This window comes from Labeo rohita, unplaced genomic scaffold (assembly GCF_022985175.1).
Source record: "Labeo rohita strain BAU-BD-2019 unplaced genomic scaffold, IGBB_LRoh.1.0 scaffold_983, whole genome shotgun sequence".
NCBI classification, from domain to species: domain Eukaryota; kingdom Metazoa; phylum Chordata; class Actinopteri; order Cypriniformes; family Cyprinidae; genus Labeo; species Labeo rohita.
In genome coordinates, this window is record NW_026129946.1 from 7,426 (window position 1) to 30,655 (window position 23,230).

The window sequence follows — 23,230 nt, forward strand, 5'->3', positions numbered from 1 at the left end:
AATACCAGCTCTGTTCACAGTCAACATTGAGTGTTTGATTCAGTGAATCAGAGGGAAGATTGAACTCAAAGCCACTGTCAGTCTGAATCTCTAAACACCAGAGTATTTTCTGCCATTCAGTTCAACCATCAACCATCTTTTGCTCTTGTTTGTACTCCTTCAACTTTCCATCCAATTTCTTCTTCTTCATGTATTTCTCGGTTTCATCAAATATACACTGCCCTCCAAAAGTTTGGAAACACCTAGAGAAGTAGGGTTTTGGACAATATTTGCATGAATCCTTTTTAATTTGTGATAATTTTGCACTGTTAAGGGATAACACAAACTATGAAAACATATTTTATTACATAAACAGTTTATACATCGGAAAAACTAAATTTTCAAATCATCCAAATATCCAGCATTAGCAGCTATTACAGCTCTGCATAATCTGGGCCTAAATTCATTGTATTAAAGCTAAATGGCAATCTAAGCCTGTCCTGAACAAAAAATCTTTTAAAAACCTGGGCCAGTGTTTAAACCAGTAATGGTGCAGTTTGAGGACAGAAAACATCTGTAAATGTCTGCTCTGTTCAGAGTATAAATTGTGTTTGATTCAGGTAATCAAATGAAAATTATTATTGCTACTTCAATGCCATGTCAGTCTATCTCTAATGTATTTGCAGTAAAAAATAATAAGGATTTAGCAGATGATCAAAACCACACTCTGCCTCTTGTTTGTAAACCTTCAACTTTCCACCCAAGTTCTTTTGAATGCATTTTTGTTTCAAAAAATATACATATTTTTGTGAAGTGTGTCTTTCCACCTTTCACCGTCAACTCTATTTTTCTGCACAGGTCAGGTAAACTGGCATTTTGAATCTCCTTATTACTAATGTTTAACATTCCATCTGATCTTCCTATTATTCCTCTCTTTGGTTTCGGAGTTGTACTTTATTGGCGATTCATACACATTTCTGCTCAGGATGGTGGCAGTGGCACTTTTTCCAGCTCCAGTTTTTTCCCAGCAACACAAACCCTGATTGAAAATATCCTCTTATTTGGATCTTTATCTGAAACTACAACAGAAAGATCAAATCACTCATCACATACATGCAATAAATATTTAAATCTCATTATACCATAGTCTGTCTGAATGCTGGATTCTGATTGGCAAAGCTACATAAGAGATGGTTTTTCTCTGTTGTTTATATATCTGAAAGTAGCTGTGTAATCAGTGAGAAATGTAGGCGTACATCCAGATAATGTGCTGCACCAGCATCTGGATTTGTTTTGTGATGATGATGGCTGCATGTACATTTATCCCTTACACTTATTCTCAATAAACTGAGTTTTTCCTTTTTAATTTACATGTACATTTAAGGAATTTGCAGATACTCTACGTGACAAATATTAGTGCTTATTTTAAACACACAGATGCTTAACTTAGATTTGCTGCAGTAATGAAGTAATTTATAACAAGACAACTTACAATTGACAATACTGATCATGCTGCTGCTCCTCTTCATTTTCCTGTGATAAATTTCCAAGTGTTTTCCTGTCTTCAGTCTTCTGCAGTAATTCTTGAACCTGATCAGCTGTTTCACTCCTGTGATTGAAATTGAAAGACTGTTTTTCCTTTCACAAACTTTAGCTTCACAATGTTTAATTCTAAATACATTTTTATGAAAGGCTGTTTAGTGTGAATACAATCACAAATGTCAGGTGCGACGTCTTAACTTTTTTATGTTGCATTCTGTGTTGATCTTTAATTTAATACATGTTTGTGTTGCTCTTCCATTTTCATTTAATTTTATTTATTGTATGTAGTTATTGCATCCTTATGTGGATAAACATGGTTTGTTAAATGTATTGAGAACATACTAAATTATTTTATTATTATTATTATTATTATTATTATTATTATTACTTTTTTTATGACAAATAAAATAAACAGGTTCTGCACTGTTTGCTCTTCAAAGCCAATATTTTTCACCCAAGTTACACCACCATCATCGAACAAGTCTTAAGTCTTTAATTTTTTGATAAACCAAGAGGAAATGAGCCATAGGTCTTGTAATCTATTATTTGACAGCAAATAACAGGATCAATGTGAAAAATAACCAAGCACAGTAAAGAAATGTCAGCTTATCACAATTTCCACAAATAAGATACACAACTATTTCAACATTAATAATAATGTTTCTTGAGCAGCAAATCAGCATATTAGAATAATTTCTGATGGATCATGTGACACTGAAGATCACAGCTTTGATCACAGGAATAAAGTACATTTGAAACACATTATATAAATTGCATAAAAAAAAAAAAAAAAGTAAAATAAAATATTTCCTCCAATGCTCGTATACTGTCTAGCTCTGCGATGTGCATGTGTACTCTGTGTATTCCAGTTCAAGACAGTTAGGATAAGTTGAAAAGACAGGTAGAAAATGAGATTGGAGTTTTGAACCGGAGTGCACAGAGTACTGCACATTGCAGAGCTAAACAAGACCAGCATTTGTAAAAAAAAAAGTATATACATGTTTATTTTATTTTATTTTTAGAAAATGACTGATCGTTTCACTAGATAAGACCCTTATCCCTTGGCTGGGATTGTTAAGAGCCCTTTGAAGCTGCATTTTGGACATTCAAACTCGTGGGCACCATTGAAGTCCACTTTATGGAGAACATTCCTAAAATGTTTTCCTCAAAAGAAAAAAAAATAATAATAATAATAAATAAAATAAATAAAAAAAGAAAGACATGAACATCTTGGATGGCAATGGGGTGAGTACATTATCTGTAAATTGTAGTTCTGGAAGTGAACTCCTTTAACACTTTCTTAACGTTCTATTGTGTAACGTGGGTGGAAAATATGGCATACAAAAATCTTTGCAGAGCAAACAGAGTGGGATTTTTTATTTATTTATTTATTTATTTCGTCTTTTTCAATTGAATATCAACAAATATAAAACAAATCATTATGTTCTTAAAATTCAACAAATAATGTTGAATGTGTATCCACATAAGGATGCACGACACCGGAAGCCCGAATACAAAGAGTGTGTTGTCCTCTATGCTCTTTTATGAGAGCATGGCAGTGGAGTGTTGTGACAAATGACAAGAAATAAGAAATATAAATTTAACTCAATAATGTAAATGTGAGAGACGTTTTAAAGAGGTTTTTGTCAAAGTATTTCATTTCTTCCAGCTGAAGTCAGACGATCAAAACTTTTACAAAGAACAGTGAGCCAAACTTCATTACAAAGCAAAGATCGAAATATAAACGTGAAACATTCAAACTGTGGAAAACAAGACAAACAAAAACATACATATTAAACATATTTCGTACCTTAAGCGAGTCCTTGTCCAAAATTGATGAAAGCTTAAGGATTTTCGTCCGAACTTTTTGGTTGTACACAAAGCAGTGGAAGCAGACAGCAGACAATGTTAAGGTCTAGAACGGAGAAAGCTCTGCTACTGGGCATGCACAGGTATTTCAATCTTTCGTTTTAAACTTAGCCGGATTTAGATCTGAAGTCACTACATTTACAAATCAAAAAAACTGATTTTTGTATTACAAGTAAGGGCTACGTTTAGGGTTACAAACACCTGTGTGCAGACGTAAAAAAAAAAAATCTATATAAATAAATAAATAATAAAATTTGAAAAGTAATAGTGGAATATTTAAACTGTAATATTTGTATTTAAGCATAATAATCGTTTTGAAATAATAATAATTTTTTCAAATTAAAATTAATCAAACAGAATTGACTAGTTGTAAGAGATGCTCATTTTGATTGATTACAAAACAGTTAAGAGACATGATTTAATTGTCTTGAGTTAGAAAAAAGTACCACATAAAATAATAATAATAAAAATTAATAATAAAAATGGCCTCAAGCTTTATAATACAAATGGGGTTTCAGATTTTGAAACAAAAAACTACACTAAGTTACATATTTGATACAGTTGTTTTTGAAATCTCTATTTTGACCATTTGTGCATGTTTTGAGCATTTGTGCCCAGCAGTGCCTAACACAATGAATGAATCCTTAAGTACTCATGTTGTCCCAGCTGCATTAAAAATTGCTGCTGTTACCCCAGTACTCAAGAAGCACAACTTAGATTTTGGACAATTTAAATAAATCAACCTATATCAAATCTTCCTTTCCTGGCTAAAATATTAAAATACAAGAAAGTAAATCATACATGAGGATGAATAAACGAGGACAGTTTTTGGGTGAAGCATCATTTAAAATCTAAACTAGTATGCACATAGTTTAAAAATGAGTGTTTATTTATTTATTTATTTTTTTTTAAAGTCAGGGTTTGAAAGAATAATAATGTAAAATCATGTAATTTACAGATAAATTTTTTCCAGATACAAGAAATTAGTGAATAAACAACATTAAAAATGAACCATTTTCATTTACATTTACTCATTTACAGATACTTTTATCCAAATTGACAGGTTATTTCAAAGCTAGATCAGGAAACAAGTCAGAGTAGAAATAAAACACAGAAAAGAATAATTGTTTGTGGTAAGTGCCTTGGTTTTTAACGTTGTGGATTGGTTCAGATGTCTTCAGCAGATGGTGTGGATGTTGGCGGATCAGAGACGGTGAAGGTTTGAGCAGATATGAAGAATGATCCGTGATGTTGATTCAAACCTCAATCTCAGGAGCTTTTAACTGCTCAGATTCCTGCACTGCATGAGGATCATCAGATCTGACCTTCATCAGTGTCCTATAGATGCAGCACATGAAGCTTCATACAGCAAATGTCTCAACATCCATCTGTTTCTGATCTTAACTGTACATGTGATTTTGTAAAAAGAAGGTAATTAAAATAAAATATAAACTGAATTGGTGATTGATGACAGCAGTCTCACCTGGAGATCCTTTTACGCAGCAAGAAACAGAGAAATGCCAGAAACATGATGATGAAAACAGCCAGAAGCCACCACAGCTGATCTAAACAAGTGATCAAATATCAAATCAGCTGATCTATAATGATTAATCAATATTAGAAAGAGGTTTAAAGCTGTGAATGTTGTACCTGAGTGCTGGAGAGACACTTCATTCAGAAGATCTTTAAAAACACAATGATCACAAATATGAGAGAAAGATTGAATTGAGTGTGAATCAGATGTGCAGTGTTTTATTAGTGAATAATCAGACGTTTATCAGCTGAAACTCACCTGAGTTTGGAGTCACTGCAGTTTGATTCCTCACTGAAAAACACAAAATTGTAAAATTACGAAAATAAAGTCGTATTTTTACGTGAATGTATTGCATGCTTCCATCCACAACACAAACAGACTGAAGCTGTTGTGCAACCAAGATTGACTACGGCTTGAGTTTTCATATGAATATACAATGCGCTGAGACCCCGGCAGAAGTACTGGCGACGTCGGAGACGTCGAGCGATCCGTGTTCAAATCCTTCAGGATCGATTGCTTTATTTGATCATCATCCTCATAAGCCGCTTTTCCACTGTCGTGCCGAACGGTTCTTAGAATGCTGTCCGTCTCAGTTAGCATGCACATCCCCTCAGCATTTGTTGGTAACCTTATACCTGTCGTCGCCTTCTGTTTATTTTATTTTTTTGCGTTGTTTATAGTTGTGTCCTTTTATCTGTTATTTAACAAAGTCCCAAAAACAGAAATATCTGATCATATCTCTGTTTATATTACAATTGCGTTACCAAGGCAACGACTGACACATTTGTATTTACATTCCAAAGTTCCGTTATCAGCACCACAGTGGAAAATGAAACCGTATCCGTGCTGACTGGCCCGGATCGGCACGGAACGGAACGGTTAAGCGAAGAGAACGGTTCGGCCCGATAGTGGAAAAGCGGCTAAAGTTTCTTGAGAAACAACATATCCTCTTCAATTAGCACGCAGATGTAACCACCGATATCCGTGGAGTCGACCACTGGTCGCCATTTCAGACTGCACAAAAGAGGCAATTTCCGAGAATAAAGTCGAAATGTTACGAGGAAAAAAGTCGAAATATTCTCGTAATTTCGAGTTTATTCTCAAAATATTACGAGTTTAATCTCGTAATCTTAGATTTATTTTTTTTTAAGGTGGCACTAAAACGCCGTCGTACTGGGGAAACCCTTCACAAAAAAAAAAAAAAAAAAAACAGGCAAGGAGCCAAACGCCAGTACGACCAATGACAGGGAGCCTTTCTGATGTTTTGACACAGACTGTCAACAGGCTCGTTTGAGATGCCCCTGGCCTCGCCTGAAATGTAGGTGAGAGTAGGCGACTGCATTGAGGGGAGGAGAATATATGCTTTGTATACATCCTAAACATTTCTATGTCCACATCTTGATTAGTCTAGCAATAAGTTAAAACTAGATTTATTTCATAAATATGCCACATTAATTTGCATGCCCAAGCTGTTTGAGCAACTTGAGTTCATGAATTAACAGAAGTGTACTTACAGCTTGCTGAGACTGAAGAGTTGGAGAAAGTCTACTTTCACTTTTAGGAAGTGAGGTATAATTTAAGAAGTTGCTTGAGCTGGGCGGGGCTTCAGGATTGTGCAATCTCTGCTAGTAGCTATTTTGCCGTGATTTCATGTGGAGTTGTAAAAAAGAAAAAGAAAGAAAAACCTTTCAAACGAATCACTGATTGAGGCCCAGATCTGACACTGTCTGCAAAACGATGCAGTTCTCACTGCAGCCAGTGGTTAACGCGAACACTGTACGATACAAACAATAGTCGGCTCACAACGTCCCATCAGGACAACGCATGGATTAAAGAGTTATACATTTCAAACTGACCAGCAGATGGAGACAAAGTACGGTTTTAAAACCACACTCTCTTTATAAAACATTACCTTTACAAGAAAAGACACGCTGAAAAGAGTGTTGTTAGATTTTAGATGGTACTTACATTGTCCTCTGACATCGGTGGAAAGCATGAAAACGAATAAATAAAAAAAAAAATGTTGTAGACTGGTTTAAATCTGCCTCTCCTTCCGTTGTTCCTAATAAACACACACATACATACATACATACACCAGGGCTCTCAAGTTTTAGAAAAAGTTTGGAGTGAGATTTTATCTGTTAGGAGAGGAGCCCTCCGGCCCCACGCAATTCTCTCCAGTTTTTGCTAGAAGTTAAATTTTATTTATTGGTCACATTGACCAGAACAAAATTGAAACTTTAACAACTGGTAAGTTTGATTAAAGTCAAATTCATAAAAAATAAAATCTATTTAAAAAAAATACAAATATATCAAAATTCAAAAGAAATTTGGCCACAAATCACCCAATAAACAGCAGGGCTCAAAGTACATACTGTAGGCCTGCACATACAGTATTGCAGAACTTGAGCATGTCAAGCTGTGTGTGTGTGTGTATGTGAGAGAGAGAGAGAAACCACATATTTCATTTTGTATTGCAAGTGTTTGTTGCACATATTGATGCCTTGATGACAGTGGTAGGGGCTCAAACTTAACTAGTTACATGTAATGGAATTACATCATTTAATTACAAAATAATTGTAACTAATCGGTTAAAGTTGCTGAGAAACAATGTATAGTTAAATTACAGTTACTTACGAAAATCACAAAGGGGTTACAATATTTTTACACAGATTTGATGGCATTTAACTGTGAAGACAGCTATGAACACCCCATGCAAGCCTGCGCCTCGTCCATTAACAGTATAGCAGCACAAGTTATCCCTTACTTTTTAGCGTGAGAAATACAAGGTGTGGCGTGAAAGCGTGTGAACTGGTTGAAATGCGTGTGTCTCACGGTGGATGCGTGAGACTTGAGAGCCCTGTATACACACACACACACACACGTTTGTTTTTGTGAATTGTGGGGACTTTCCATAGACTTCTATAGATTTTATACTGACCAAACCATATTGTCTATCCCCTAACCCAACCCTAACCCTAAACCTACCCCTTACAGAAAACATGTTTGCATCGATCGTTACACTCTCAGATAAACACCATTTACTATTTGCAGGCCGGTCCCCACAATGTCAAAAATTTCAGGTTTTACTATCCTTGTGGGGACATTTGGTCCCCACAATGTAGCAAAAACAAGTACACACACACACACGCACACACATATACATATATATAGTCTGAACCCTCTGTCCCGCCTCTCTCAGTGTCAAGCCATGCTTTACAACTGAGGTTTGCTTGATTTGCATCCGAAAATGTGGTCCTCATGCTTTTTGTTTATCTTCCTCTAGATCTACCTCTTTCTTTCTTCTGGGAATGATAACCGATCAGCTTACACAGAACAGTGTCTTCTTTTACTTGTTGAACTGTTTGCATAATTTCTTATCGATTTGATGTGAGTTTGTGTGTATCGTTTGTTTTGATGAACTGCAGCTCAAATTATTCATGTTCAAATACAAGAATAACATACAAATAAAAGAACACTAAAAATAAAAATAAAAAATTTATAAATGTATTATCAGATTGCCCGTCTCAAAGGAGATACAGTCAGATGAATCGTTAGACAGCGGGAACAACACAGTGCACGACAAACCACAGAAACCACTATTGCATAGGTTTTCTAAAAATGAACAACCACCTACACATGTGAAAAAGCTGACGTGTGATTTAAAGTTTCTTACGATTGCTACGACACATTTACTTGAACTTTTACTTATTTCTTCCAGCTCTTACAGTCCTCATCCTCCTTAGATTCAATCCATTGTTCATATCACATCCAGTGTATCTGTCCGCGCTAAAATGCTCACATTTTAAAGAGTAAATCCCAACATGCTCTGGAATTTGATATACATGTCCTAGGTTTTTTACCCAATTACCACCAAATTCGGTCAACCTGATCTCAAGACAGACACTGGGATGAAAAATTGTGAGGGGATTTTTGATATCTCGAACGGTTTGGCCGTGGCGAGCGTTGAAATTATGGCGAGAAATGAGAAACAGGAAATGGCTAATAACTATTGCACACATTGTCTGATTCTGATGAAACTTCAGGGTTTGTTCGATGTTGTATGATGCCGATCACATAGATGTGACTATTAGGAGTCAAAGTTATAGCGCCACCAACTGGCAACAGGAAGTGTGTTTCTTTTAAAAGTGCTTTGATATCACATGGTTATTTTTACCAGATTTGCTTCAAACTTCATCAGAATAATGTCAAAACACGGCCGATGAGAATCTGTAAAGGGATCGTTGATACATTAAATGCTGTTGCCATGGCAACGTGTCAAACTTTAACATTTGTTTCCTGTGTTTTTGGGGCACTTAATAAGCTTAGATTTTCATGAAACTCAACACACACATCAGTATTAATGATAGTTAGACACTGGCAAAGGCTCATAAATGGGCGTGGAGGAGGCGCTCTATAGCGCCACCTTTTGTCAAAAGTGGGGGGGTTAGTTTAAGCTACAGACACCAAACTCGGTATGTATATTGTGCTCATCAAGCTGGACAACTTTCTAATATACATCCATTAGCTGCGACCAACAGGAAGTCTGCTATTTTGATTTAAATGTGGATTTTTGGAAAAATATAGCTGTGAATGAATGAATACTACTCCTACAAAAAACAATGAATTTACACCAAACTTTGTCAACGTGATGCCAACATACTGAAGATGTTAAATTGTGAGTGGATTTGGGATATCTTGAATGGTTGATTTATGGTGATTTATTAAATTAGAAGTAAAAAAACATGAACGTATTTTTAAAATGCAGCATCCAAACACTTCAACATTTTTTACATACATAGAACTAGTCATTCTGAGAAATAAATGCTTAGTTCCATCGATATAAAAGAGTCTACAAAAAATAGAAAATTAAAAAACTATTCAACATCTGCTCTCACTCTAACTCTCTCACTCTAACTCTGTGTCGGGGGATGGGCTTAAGTCTGTGTGTGTGTGTGTGTGTAAGTGTGACTGGGGTAGTAGTTGTGTGTGGTGTGTGTGTGTGTGTGTGAGAGAGAGAGAGAGAGAGAGACAGAGTGCATTTAAAATGCATTATCCTAACTCTTCACAACTTTTTACATATGAAAAACAAGTCATTCTTAGGAAATATGTTTATCATGTTTTCAGAGACTGCAGAAACATTTAAAATATCACACTTGTAAACTAGCAGATGAAGACTGTAATACCAAGGATGAACACAAGATGACCTCATAGGATAAGGAATCTTTTTCAGCTCATTCTCAGTGTATCAGAATGACTTACAAGCACTTTGCTTTTAACCCTTTCATTGCTGTGACCCTTCAATCCAAACTGGTACAGGGTTACTGTCAATGCATGTGCCCGCTGGGCACCATTTTTCTGATGGCACCAGGGTTGCGGATGCGCTGGCGGCGAGGGCCCGTCATCGCTGCTTGCAGCTATATTTTGCTTGCAAATGTGTATTACATTTATTTTTTTATTATTTTTTTTTTCAAGGTTTTGGGGGTTTTGGGGCCCTTAACATGCTCAAAAACTCTTGAAAATTTTATACATCTTGGAATCTGTGGCCATTGTGGCCATTAGGGCCGCTGGCATTTGATTTACATGGGCGTGGCAATGACTCTACAGCGCCCCTGGAATTTGATTTGTCAAAGTAGCACAAAAAATTGAAAATTTTACACAAATGGAAACATCAATACTAAATAAGAAATAATAAATTGAACAACTTTTTATGTTTACAAAAAATGAGACTACAAATTAAAAATTAGCTAAAAAAAACAGGAAGTTGGTTAGAATGGGTTTTTGTAAAATAAATGCATCTTCACTATAAACTTCTCTCAAAAATAGAAAACTCTCTCATCTAACTCTTGTCGGGGGATGGGCTTAACTCTGTGTGGTGTGTGAATGTGTGTGTGTAAGTCTGAGGTAGTTGCTGTGGCTGTGTGTGTGTGACAGAGAGACAGAGAGAGACATTTAAAGTGCATTATCCTAACTCTTCACAACTTTACATATGAAAAACAAGTCATTCTTAGGAAATATGTTTATCATGTTTTCAGAGACCGCAAAAACATTTAAAATATCACACTTGTAAACTAGCAGATGAAGACTGTAATACCAAGGATGAACACAAGATGACCTCATAGGATAAGGAATCTTTTTCAGCTCATTCTCAGTGTATCAGAATGACTTACAAGCACATTTTTGATTTTAACCCTTTCATTGCTGTAACCCTTCAATCCAAACTGGTACAGGGTTACTGTTAATGCCCGCTGGGCATGTTTTCTGATGCTACCGGCACCATTTTTTCTGATGGCACCAGGGCCCGGCCCGATGCACTGGCTATTGTTTTTTGTGAGGGCCCGTCATCGCTGCTTGCTATTGTTTTTTAGGATTTTATTATTATTATTATTATTTTTTGTCAAGGTTTTGGGGGTTTTGGGGCCCTTAACATGCTCAAAAACTCTTGAAAATTGGCACACACCTTGGAATCTGCGGCCATTAGGGCCGGGCAGAGACTGGTACATGGGCGTGGCAAGGGGACTCTACAGCGCCCCCTGGAATTTGGAGGGTCATATAGCACACATACTTGCACGTACACATATGAAACTCGGTACACATATAGAACTCATCAAGTTGAACAACTCACGCACTCTATGTCATTAGCTAATCCCAACAGGAAGTTGGTTATTCTGGGTTTTGTCAAAAACGCATGCTCTGGAATTTGATATACTAGTCCTAGGTTTTTTACCCAATTGCCACCAAACTCGGTCAACCTGATCTCAAGACATTGGGGATGAAAAATTGTGAGGGGATTTTTGATATCTCGAACGGTTTGGCCGTGGCGAGGCGTTGAAAATTATGGCGAGAAATGAGAAACAGGAAATGGCTAATAACTACTGCACACATTGTCTGATTCGGATGAAACTTCAGCGGTTTGTTCGTTGTATGATGCCGATCACATAGATGTGACTATTAGGAGTCAAAGTTATAGCGCCACCAACTGGCAACAGGAAGTGTGTCTCTTTTAAAAATGCTTTGATATCACATGGTTATTTTTACCCGATTTGCTTCAAACTTCATCAGAATAATGTCAAAACACGGCCGATGAGAATCTGTAAAGGGGTCGTTGATACATTAAATGCTGTTGTCATGGCAACGTGTCAAACTTTAACATTTGTTTCCTGTGTTTTTGGGGCACTTAATAAGCTTAGATTTTCATGAAACTCAACACACACATCAGTATTAATGATAGTTAGACACTGGCAAAGGCTCATAAATGGGTGTGGAGGAGGCGCTCTATAGCGCCACCTTTTGTCAAAAGTGGGGGGTTAGTTTTAGCTACACACACCAAACTTGGTATGTATATTGGTCTCATCAAGCCGGACAACTTTCTAATTTACATCCATTAGCTGCGACCAACAGGAAGTCTGCTATTTTGATTTGAATGTGGATTTTTGGAAAAATATAGCTGTGAACGAATGAATACTACTCCTACAAAAAACAATGAATTTACACCAAACTTTGTCAACATGATGCAAACATACTGAAGATGTTAAATTGTGAGTGGATTTGGGATATCTTGAATGGTTGATTTATGATGATTTATTAAAGTAGCAGTAAAAAACATAACCATAACTTTAAAATGCAGCATCCAAACACTTCAAAACTTTTTACATACATAGAACTAGTCATTCTGAGTAATAAATGCTTACTTCCATCGATATAAAATAGTCTACAAAAAAAAGAAAATTAAAAAACTATTCAACATCTGATCTCACTCTAACTCTCTCACTCTAACTCTGTGTGTGTGCGTTAAGTGTGTGTGTAAGTGTGAGTGTTGACAGTGGGGGAGGGTGGCTGTCAGAGACAGAGAGAGACAGAGTGTATTTAAAGTGTATTATCCTAACTCTTCACAACTTTTTACATATGAAAAACAAGTCATTCTTAGGAAATATGTTTATCATATTTTCAGAGACCGCAAAAACATTTCAAATATCACACATGTAAACTAGCAGATGAAGACTATAATACCAAGGATGAACACAAGATGACCTCATAGGATAAGGAATCTTTTTCAGCTCATTCTCAGTCTATCAGAATGATGTAAAAGCATTTTGGGTAACACTTTCTATGAAGCCCAATACATTATAATGGTATTTATAAGGGATTATAATGAATGCATAATGCATTATAAAAACCTTATAATATGTTATATCATCTCATGAATAATCATAACAACAATTATAATACATTAAAATACTTGAGTATTTGAGGTTATAACTTTTAAGATTATGATATTTTATAACACAATGGACAATATATCAAATCTACTTAATTTATAATGGACTATATCATATTACATTTATTTTTTACATTATATATTATGTTTTATTTTGATGGTCCCCCTAGTCTATTGACAATAAGCAATTGTCCAAATACATGTGAACTAACACTCCTTAGAGTATTATAAATACGGGCTTCATAGAAAGTGTTGCCGCAGTTTGCTTTTAACCCTTTCATTGCTGTAACCCTTCAATCCAAACTGCCACAGGATTACTGTCTATGCATGTGCCCGCCGGGCACCATTTTCCTGATGCTACCGGCATGGCGATTGCGCTGGGGGCGGGCCCGGGCCCGTCATCGCTGCTTGCAGCTATTGTTTTTATTATTTTTTTTTTATTTTTTTTTTTTCAAGGTTTTGGGGGTTTTGGGGCCCTTAACATGCTCAAAAACTCTTGAAAATTGGCACACACCTTGGAATCTGCGGCCATTAGGCCGGGCAGAGGCTGGAACACTTTTCTACAAGGGGACTGGAACAGCACCCCCTGGAATCTTGAGGGTATATCCCACACATACTTGCACATATACATATGAAACTCGGTACACATATAGAACTCACTGAGCCGAACAACTCACGCACTCTATGTCATTAGCTAATCCCAACAGGAAGTGAGTTATTCAGGGTTTTTTAAAAAGCGCATGCTCTGGAATTTGATATACTAGTCCTAGGTTTTTTACCCAATTGCCACCAAACTCGGTCAACCTGATCTCAAGACATTGGGGATGAAAAATTGTGAGGGGATTTTTGATATCTCGAACGGTTTGGCCGTGGCGAGGCGTTGAAATTATGGCGAGAAATGTGAAACAGGAAATGGCTAATAACTTTTGCATACATCGTCTGATTTTGATGAAACTTCAGCGGTTTGTTTGTTGTATGATGCCGATCAGATAGATGTGACTATTAGGAGTTAAAAGTTATAGCGCCACCAACTGGCAACAGGAAGTGTGTCTCTTTTAAAAATGCTTTGATATCACATGGTTAATTTTACCCAATTGGCTTCAAACTTCATCAGAATAATGTCAAAACATGGCCCATGAGAATCTGTAAAGGGATCGCGGATACATTACATGCGGTTGCCATGGTAACGTGTCAAACTTTCACAAACTTCAAACTTGTTTCCTGTGTTTTTGGGGCACTTAATAAGCTTAGATTGTCATGAAACTCAACACACACATCAGTATTAATGATAGTTAGACACTGGCAAAGGCTCATAAATGGGCGTAAAAATCGTAAAAATTAGCAGTAAAAATCATAACCATAATTTTAAAATGCAGCATCCAAACACTTCAAAACTTTTTATATACACAGAACTAGTCATTCTGAGTAATAAATGCTTACTTCTATCTATATAAAATAGTCTACAAAAAATAGAAAATTAAAAAACTATTAAACATCTGATCTCACTCTAACTCTCACTCTAACTCTGTGTAGGGGGGGAAGGGATTAAGTGTTAGTATGTGTGTGTGTAAGTGTTGGGGGTAGTTGAGTGGCTGTGTGTGAGAGAGAGAGAGAGAGACAGAGAAGACAGAGTGCATTTAAAGTGCATTATCTTGACTCTTCACAACTTTTTACATATGAAAAACAAGTCATTTGTAGGAAATATGTTTATCATGTTTTCAGAGACCGCAAAAACATTTGAAATATCACACTTCTAAATTGGCAGATTGTAAGAATGCAGCATCCAAACACTTCATTTTTTTTTACATACATAGAACTAGTCATTCTGAGAAATAAATGAGTAATTTCATTGATATAAAATAGTCTACAAAACATAGAAAATTAAAAAAACTATTAAACATCTGATCTCACTCTAACTCTCTCACTCTAACTCTGTGTCGGGGGATTGGCTTTTGCTGTTATGTGTGTGTGTTGAGTTTGTGCCTGGGTAGTTATGTGTGTGTGTATGAGAGAGAGAGAGGAACAAATTGGGGGAACAATTCTTAATCATGTCACCTGTTATAATTATTTGGGTCTGACAATCTCAGCCTCTGGTCAGTTCAATACTGCAATAAAAGACCTGACAGATAAGGCACGCAGGGTTTTTTACAGTATAAGAAGACCCCTGTTCAAATTCAATCCATCCATTAAACTGTGGCTAAAAATCTTTGATAGCATCATCAAACCCATTCTGCTCTATGGCTCTGAAATCTGGGGCCCCAAATTTAAACTAAACTATGAAACATGGGACAAAAACCCTGTAGAAATATTTCACCTTGAGTTCTGCAAAAACATCCTGGGAATTCACAGAAACGCCCCAAATCTGGGCTGCAGGGCGGAACTGGGCTTTACCATTACAGTGCTTTCACTTATCGGCAAAAACACCCAGAGAGTGACCCCTTACACTATTTAGTGGAAAAACATCAACTCAATTCCACAATTCAGTGTAAACAGTCAAAAGTTAAAGAAGCTGAAAAAATAACCCAGGAAGAATACATTCATGATTGGCAGCAAAAAGTAACTCAAGTAAAGAAACTAACTTACTTCTATAGTATAAAATCTGATTATAAATTAGCGCCATACCTGAGCAGTATTAAAAACTATGGTCACAGAAAGCTGCTGACGAAATATCGTCTGAGTGAGCACATCCTGAGTGTAGAGACGGGCCGACACAAACAGAGCTGGAGAGCCAGAGAGCTCCGACTGTGTTCTCACTGCACAGAGAGTCTCATAGAGGACGAGCTGCACTTCCTTACAGAGTGCAGCAAATATAAACACATCAGAGATGCCTATTTCAAACAAATAGCACTAGTGTCACCTGAATTCCAGCAAACAAGCAACACAGAGAAACTCTCGTATATATTGGGAGAGAAGGAAAAATGCATCCACCTGGCAACGCAGTATGTGTACTCCTGCCACCAAATGAGGGAAAAAGACTGATACCCTCTTTACAATTAACCATTTACAATAACTCTCTGTATTTTTTTTTTTTTCTGTCAATCTATATGTTTGTATAATATACTTATTGCTTTGGCAACATTGTGATATGTTACACAGTCATGCCAATAAAGCTCATTTGAATTGAATTGAATTGAGAGAGAGAGAGAGAGAGAGAGAGAGAGAGAAAGGGAGAGAATATTTAAAGTGCATTATGCTAATTCTAATATGTTTATCATATTTTCAGAGACCGCAAAAACATTTAAAATATCACACATGTAAACTAGCAGATGAAGACAATTATACCAAGGATGAACACAAGATGACCTCATAGGATAAGGAATCTTTTTCAGCTCATTCTCAGTCTGTCAGAATGATTTAAAAGAATTTAAAAGCTGTAACACTTCAATCCAGACTGCCACAGGGTTACTGTCAATGCATGTGCCCACTGGGGACCGTTTTTCTCATGGCACCAGGGTTGCAGATGTGCTGGCGGCGAGGGCCTGCCCATCACTGCTTGCAGCTATATTTATATATTGATTTTCTAACTGCGAGATACGGTCTGTCAGATCTGCCATAGACCTCCTCTGTTTGTTCTTTTCAAATGACGTGTAAGATATAATTTGACCTCTAATATAGGCTTTGAATGTTTCCCAAATTGTGCTGTGTGTTATATCTGAGGTGGCGTTCTCACTAATAAAAAGTCTATTTGGGAAGAAATAGTCTGGACAAAGTCCTCAGTAGTTAGCAGGCGAACATTCAGCCTCCAAAGTGGGTGCTGTGTGTACCTACATTCGAACCTCAGGCCTAGAATAAGAGGAGAATGGTCTGAAATGACAATTGCATTGTAAGTACAATGTTGAACCAATGATAAGAGCTTATTGTCGATTAAAAAGTAATCAATGTGGGAGAAAGATTGATTAGCATGAGAAAAGAAAGAATAGCCATGCGTAGATGGATTTAGAAATCACCAAACATCCATGACAGCATAATCATTAAGGAAAGAATTTATTATTTTTGCTGACTTTGAAAGGACTGATCCTCTTTGAGAGGCTCTGTCAAGTTGAGGATTTAAACAAAGATTGAAATCTCCTCCAATAATCAAATAACTTGAATGTAAATTTGGTAAAACAGAAAGAAACTTAGTGAAAAACTTATCATCATCAAAGTTAGGCACATAAATATTAGCCAACACCACAGGGGTATTAAACAGCAGCCTAGATACTATGATGTATTTGCCATTACGTTAACATAGTCCTTCTACCCCATACAATGCATACATTTTACTCAGGAAACGTGTTCATAATATCTGAATAACTTGATTATTCACACATGCCTCCTTACATACATGGTCATGATGGTAAACTAACTTAATTGCACATTACACTCTTCTCCGGGACTCTTTATGTCCTCTGTACATACAAGAGATACATGATTATAATAGTAGCTCACATAGCTATATTCACATTGATTATACTTGTTTACTTCAGACTTTTATTAATGAAAATCTTCTACAGAAGTCACATTGATGATCGACAATTTGCAAATCTCGCCAGAGAGACCAATCTACTTTGAGTGTAAACTAAACGAGCCAGTGCATACTGGCATGCGATAATTGCATCTAGCTGCTTCTCACTGCAGCAAAAATAAATAAATGGGCCACATCACACAACACATTTTTGTGTTGATTTTGATGTTTGTTTTGCGTCATTGTCTTGATGGAAGATCCAAACATGGTCCATTAAAAGATTTCTTACAGAGGCAGCCAGGTATAGATTTATTTTTATCTGTTAGTATTTTGAGTCCATGATGACATGTATTTGAACAAGATGCCCAGGACCTCCAGCAGAAAAATAGGCCCACAACATTAAAGATTCAGTAGTATATTTAACCATGGGCATGGGGTACTTTTTAATCTCTGTTTCTAGTAAGCTCTTTTTATGTCTGACCATAGAAGCCAGTCACATTTGAAGTTCCAGTCGTGCCTGACAACTGAATATGTTGGAGTTTGTTTTTGGATGAGCCAGGAGTTTTTTGCTTTTTTTTTCTTAAAACCCATTTTAACATCATGTGGTGATGTAGGGGCTGTTTGATTTTTATTTTGGTTTCAGGATTTCTGACGCCAAGATTTAACTAATCTCAGCAATTCTCTAGCTGTGATCCTTGGAGAGTCTTTGGCCACTCAAACTCTCCTCCTTAGTGTGCATTAGGACGATATAGATACACGTCCTCTTTCAGGCAGATTTGTAACATCTTTAGTTGATTGTAGCTTCTTAATTATTGCCCTGGTGGTGGAAATGGGGATTTTCAGTGCTTTGGCTATTTTCATACTGCCACTTTCTATTTTGTGAAGCTCAACAATCTTGTTCTGCACATCACATACATTATTTGGTTTTACTCCTTGTGATGGATGATTAAGGGAATTTGGCCTTCAATAGTTATTAAGAGAATTTGTTCCTCATATTTATATTTCTGTGGAATGGTAAGACATGGCTGAACAATTTAATGCTTCTAGTCATGGTGGTGTGTAAAAAATGTTAATATGAACGAGAATATATTTCAAAAATATTTTACTTGGAAGAATTTCTAGGGGTGCCAATAATGGTGGTAGCCAACATGCAAAAAACTTTATAAACTTTTTAACTTTATAATTTTTATAATGTGAATTCCCCCCACTTTCCGTTGTTTTAATTTTTAATGAAAGGTTAGTTTTTTTTTTTTTTAATGAAAGGTCTAAAAGATAAATTATGCAGGTTTATTTTCACAGCTACATTTGCTCATCTTTACCAAGGGTGCCAATATCAGTGGGTGGCACTGTACATAAGTATTCAGAGCCTTGCTGAATGGCATTCAGAGTGACTATCGGGTTCTTGGTCACCTGCCTGACTAAGGCATTTCTCCCCCAATTTCTCAGTTTGGCCAGGTGGCCCGCTCTACGAAGAGCCCTGGTGGTTCCAACTTTTTCCATTTACAAATGATGGAGGCCACTGTGCTCATTGGGACCTTCAATGCTGCAGAGATTTTTCTGTACCCTTCCCCAGATCTGTGCCTCGATACAATCCTGTCTCTGCGGTCTACAGAAAATTCCTTGGACTGCATGGCCTGGTTTGTGCTCTGACATGCACTGTTAACTGTGGGACCTTATATAGAAAGGTGTGTGCCTTTCCAATCAACTGAATTTACCACAGGTGGACTCCAATCAAGTTGTAGAAACATCTTAAGGATGTTTCTAGAAATAGAAACAGGATCCTCCTGAGCTCAATTTTGAGTGTCATCGCAAAGGCTATGAATACCTATGTACATGTGAATTTTTTTTTTTTATTAAGTTAATCACAGTCACACAAAGCTCTGTTATTACACAATGAATATATGCATAATGAATCTTTTATAATGTCTACAATTCATGTGTAATATTGAGAGGATTTGTGAGCACCCAAATTTCAGCACTGCACAGGAACTCCAGAATTTTGTGCGGTGAGTGGATTCTAACACAATTGCCTGTTGTGTTTTAGAAATCAACATTTCTCAATGCTGCAAACACGTGTTATAAATAGAAACTCGTTTTTTTATTTCATATTAGTTGCTCTTGTTGATTTTGTGCAGTAGATTAATAATTTATTTGTTTTTTGATAAAAGATACTTTCATTTTGTTGGGTGTCATTTTATTCTAACCTCCTGCACTTGCCCATCAAGTCTCTAATCCACTGGCACTAGGCTCGACAGTAGAAGTTGATGCGTTGCCCGTTCAGGTGTTTTAAATTGAATTTGGAGTTGAAAAGGTTTTCTTCCCCCCCACATAATTGACAGTGCATAATAATCGTCTTGCCTTTGACAGAAAAAAATTTAAAATAATGACTGTTTTTCCAGCTACAGAACACATCGTTTTTTCTCTCTCCATGCTGTTTGTTTTCATTGGTAGTATCCACCTCGCAGGTGCTTACCAGTCAAAGTAGGTCTCAGGCAGAGGACGTCACATGTGCTACACCCGATTTACAATCTAGATGACAAAACGCTACATTCTGTCGGCAATGGTGTAACGCAGCAAAGTATAGACGTAGAGACCTCGACTTCGAACTATACTCTAATTACTATATTAGAAATTATAACATGTTATATTACTCCATTACTAAAAAATAAATCAAGTTACAAGTTAAGTATCAAGTTACTCCCCAATACTGGTTGTCAAGTTAGTAATGATAAGTCTACTTTAAAGTCCCCTCTGGAGTCTAAGGTGTTTTTTTATTTTTATTTTTTGGACCATGTTTGTGCTGACATTTGTGGTCAGTTTCAGTTCAAATCAGTGGTTAAAGTCTACTCTGTTTAACACAAACTGTGTTACAATATGTGAGCAAATGCTATGGACATAATGAGAATCATAAATGCATTTAAGTGTGTCCAAACGTTTTACTGTATTGGCCCGAATATAAGACAATGTTTTTTTTCTTGGAATTACATCTAAAAAAAACACAGTCGGTATATATTGAGGGTCTAGAATTTGACATCAGTAATACACCCACAACAATAGGTGTCATCAAATACATGTACAAGGCATGTGCCAAGAAATACATAATGTAACGTGTATTGTAATGTTAAAAGATCACAGGTGAAAACAAAAGAAAAAGAAAAACAGCGACATGAGTCTTGATTGTCATGTTAGCGTTATGGAACCAAAAGATATATCAATATATTGAAGATATATTACAGATATATTTTTAAATGTGATTGTTGGTACAATTTTACCAGTATTTAACATACTTTCAAAACTAAAATTAAAATAAGAAAAAATGCAATATGAAAATTATTTAAGAAAAATGTATTTTTCTTAATAAAACGCAAGATTTGGTTTTCAAAAGGCCTTTTTCCAAAAGGTACATCTTAAAAAAGGGGGTTGTCTTATAATCAGGGTCCTCTTACATTGTTTGAACCAATATGGAATTAGTAGAGTTGGAGTCTTATGTATTATCCTGCCATTGTTGTTTAACATTTTCTCTCTCTGTCCCCCCAACCCCCCCCCCAATTTAGAGAAACATAACTAAAGCGTACTATCTGAAACCTGAGAAGACATTATCTGGGTGTGTCTCATTGATCGACTTAAAGTTAATTTGTGCATCTAAAAATCATTCCACTGAAAACAACCCACTGAATGTAAAGGAAGATCCAGAAAGCAAGCAACATGCACATGAGGAAAACTATGTCAACAAGGTCTGTCTAATACCCGTTTCTATTGTTATATAGAATCTTACCTTTTGTTTTATTTTATGGCCCCCTGTTGCTTCATTAATTGATATAATATAATACATGTGTTCTATTACTTTGACATTTAAGTTTCTAATATTCTGTGAAGAATCTAATATGCAAATGATCTGTCAGCAGATAATACCAATAGTTATTAAAATTCTGGTTCCTTTACTTGCATGAGCCATGGTACAGATTATTCCTAGTGACTCAGTCGCCTTTTATAGAATTGTACCATGAAACATGTTTTGGAAAATTCACCTATTGAAATTGAAAATTCAACTGTTTATTGAAAATTCACCTACTACTGTTCTCACAGGCAGATACAGAGGATGAGGAAGAAGATGAAAGCAACTGCAGCTACATGGATTGTGTACTTGACAACGTTGGTCGGGAAACTAATAAGGGAGAACAGAAGGCTATTTTGATTCTCCATAACAGTTCAGGAATCTACCGTATAGAAAGCCATGGAACAGCCATGGAACAAATCCATCATGATGAACATGAGTGTAAAAAGGAATTCATATTAAACATGCTTGAAGATGGAAACAGCCATCTTGACGTCAAAAATTCTCAGTTAGAATTGAAAGGGAATCAGGGTAGTTCAGTGTATGTCTCAGGGAACATCAACTTGTTTTCAGTCACTTTGAAGGCTCTGGGACCAGAGGATGATTTGGATGAGGAAAAGGTTTGTAAACCTCTGCTACCCAAATCAGTGGTAAGTGAAGATCAAGAATTATCAACATCTCGCATTTCTTTACTGGAGAAACAGAAAAGAAGCCGACGGTTTTGTGCACCCATACAGAAAGAAATGAAAACAGATGATCCAGTGCAAGTGGAAAGCCAGGATCTCCTTTTTGTGTGTTCTTCTGATTTGGGCTCGAGGACTGAGTATGACACAATGTCAGGATATATGATGACCCATACAGGAAACATGCATGAACAAAACAGGTCCTTGTCAGAGGGGACAGACTGTGATACAGACTATATAACACGGTAAAGACAACACTTATTTTAAGACATGCTGAACATGTTCACAATTAAAAAAATGTTAATAAAGTGTTCATAATAAAAAAAAAAAAATGTAATATATACAACACTTGTAAAAAGTTTGGAAACCGTTTTTGTTTTTAATAAAGTCTCTTCTGCTCACCAAGGGCTGCATTCATGTGCTCAAAAATGCGGTAAAAACACTAATATTGTGAAATAGTATTGCAATTTAAAATAACTGTTTTCTATTGCAATATCTTGTAAAATGTAATTTATTACTTTGATGCAAAGCTGAATTTTTTGCATCATTACTCCAGTCTTCAGTGTCCCACGATCCTTCCGAAATCATTTCAATATGCTGAAGAATCCTGAAAAAAAATAAAAAAAAAAAAAACATTGTTTTTAACATTGATAACAATAGAAATCATTATTAATAACTGACCAAAATAATTATTGAGCAGGGAAATCAGCATATTGGAATGATTTCTGAAGGATCATGTGACACTGAAGTCTGGGGTAACAATGTTGACAGTTCAGCTTTGCATCACAGGAATAAAGTACATTTCAAAATACATCCAGATAGAAAATATTTATTTCAAATTGTAATATTTTACAATATTACTGTTTTTGTTTTTTTGTTTTTCTGTCATTACATTATTACATTGTGCATTGTCACTCAGCCCAACACTGGATCTGGAACCTAAAAATGTTTCACATAGATTGTAAATATAACTGCAAGTGGCATTCATTGTATGGAAAATGAAATTTGGAATCTGCCTGTAGCAAAAAATTACCTTTTTATGAAAACCCTGTTTTAAAATAATAATGAGCTCTATCTTCTTCTTTTTTTAGTTTTGTCTCTAAATACTTTACTGGCTTGAATCTGA

General features: G+C 36.1%; 1 protein-coding gene and 1 long non-coding RNA gene across 2 annotated transcripts; one reads left to right on the plus strand and one right to left on the minus strand.

Moving 5' to 3' along the window:
- Positions 1–4,365: 4,365 nt before the first annotated feature.
- On the minus strand, positions 4,366–8,686 carry LOC127162615 (uncharacterized). The gene is made up of 4 exons (XR_007827392.1): positions 8,601–8,686; positions 5,183–5,215; positions 4,874–4,955; positions 4,366–4,728 (listed from the first exon to the last, which is right to left on the minus strand). It is a non-coding gene; the product is annotated as an uncharacterized LOC127162615 (long non-coding RNA).
- A 12,361-nt stretch (positions 8,687–21,047) lies between these two features.
- LOC127162614 (uncharacterized) lies at positions 21,048–22,505 on the plus strand. The gene is made up of 3 exons (XM_051105411.1): positions 21,048–21,056; positions 21,141–21,320; positions 21,673–22,505. The coding sequence occupies exons 1-3, from the start codon at positions 21,048–21,050 to the stop codon at positions 22,351–22,353; spliced, it is 870 nt and encodes a 289-aa protein (XP_050961368.1). The 3' UTR covers positions 22,354–22,505.
- Positions 22,506–23,230: the final 725 nt, after the last annotated feature.

What these genes read in the sequence shown, in the direction of transcription:
- LOC127162614 (XM_051105411.1), top strand. An exon ending in AGGAAAACTATGTCAACAAG is followed by an intron (nt 21,321 to 21,672) that starts GTCTGTCTAATA and finishes CTGTTCTCACAG; the next exon opens with GCAGATACAGAGGATGAGGA.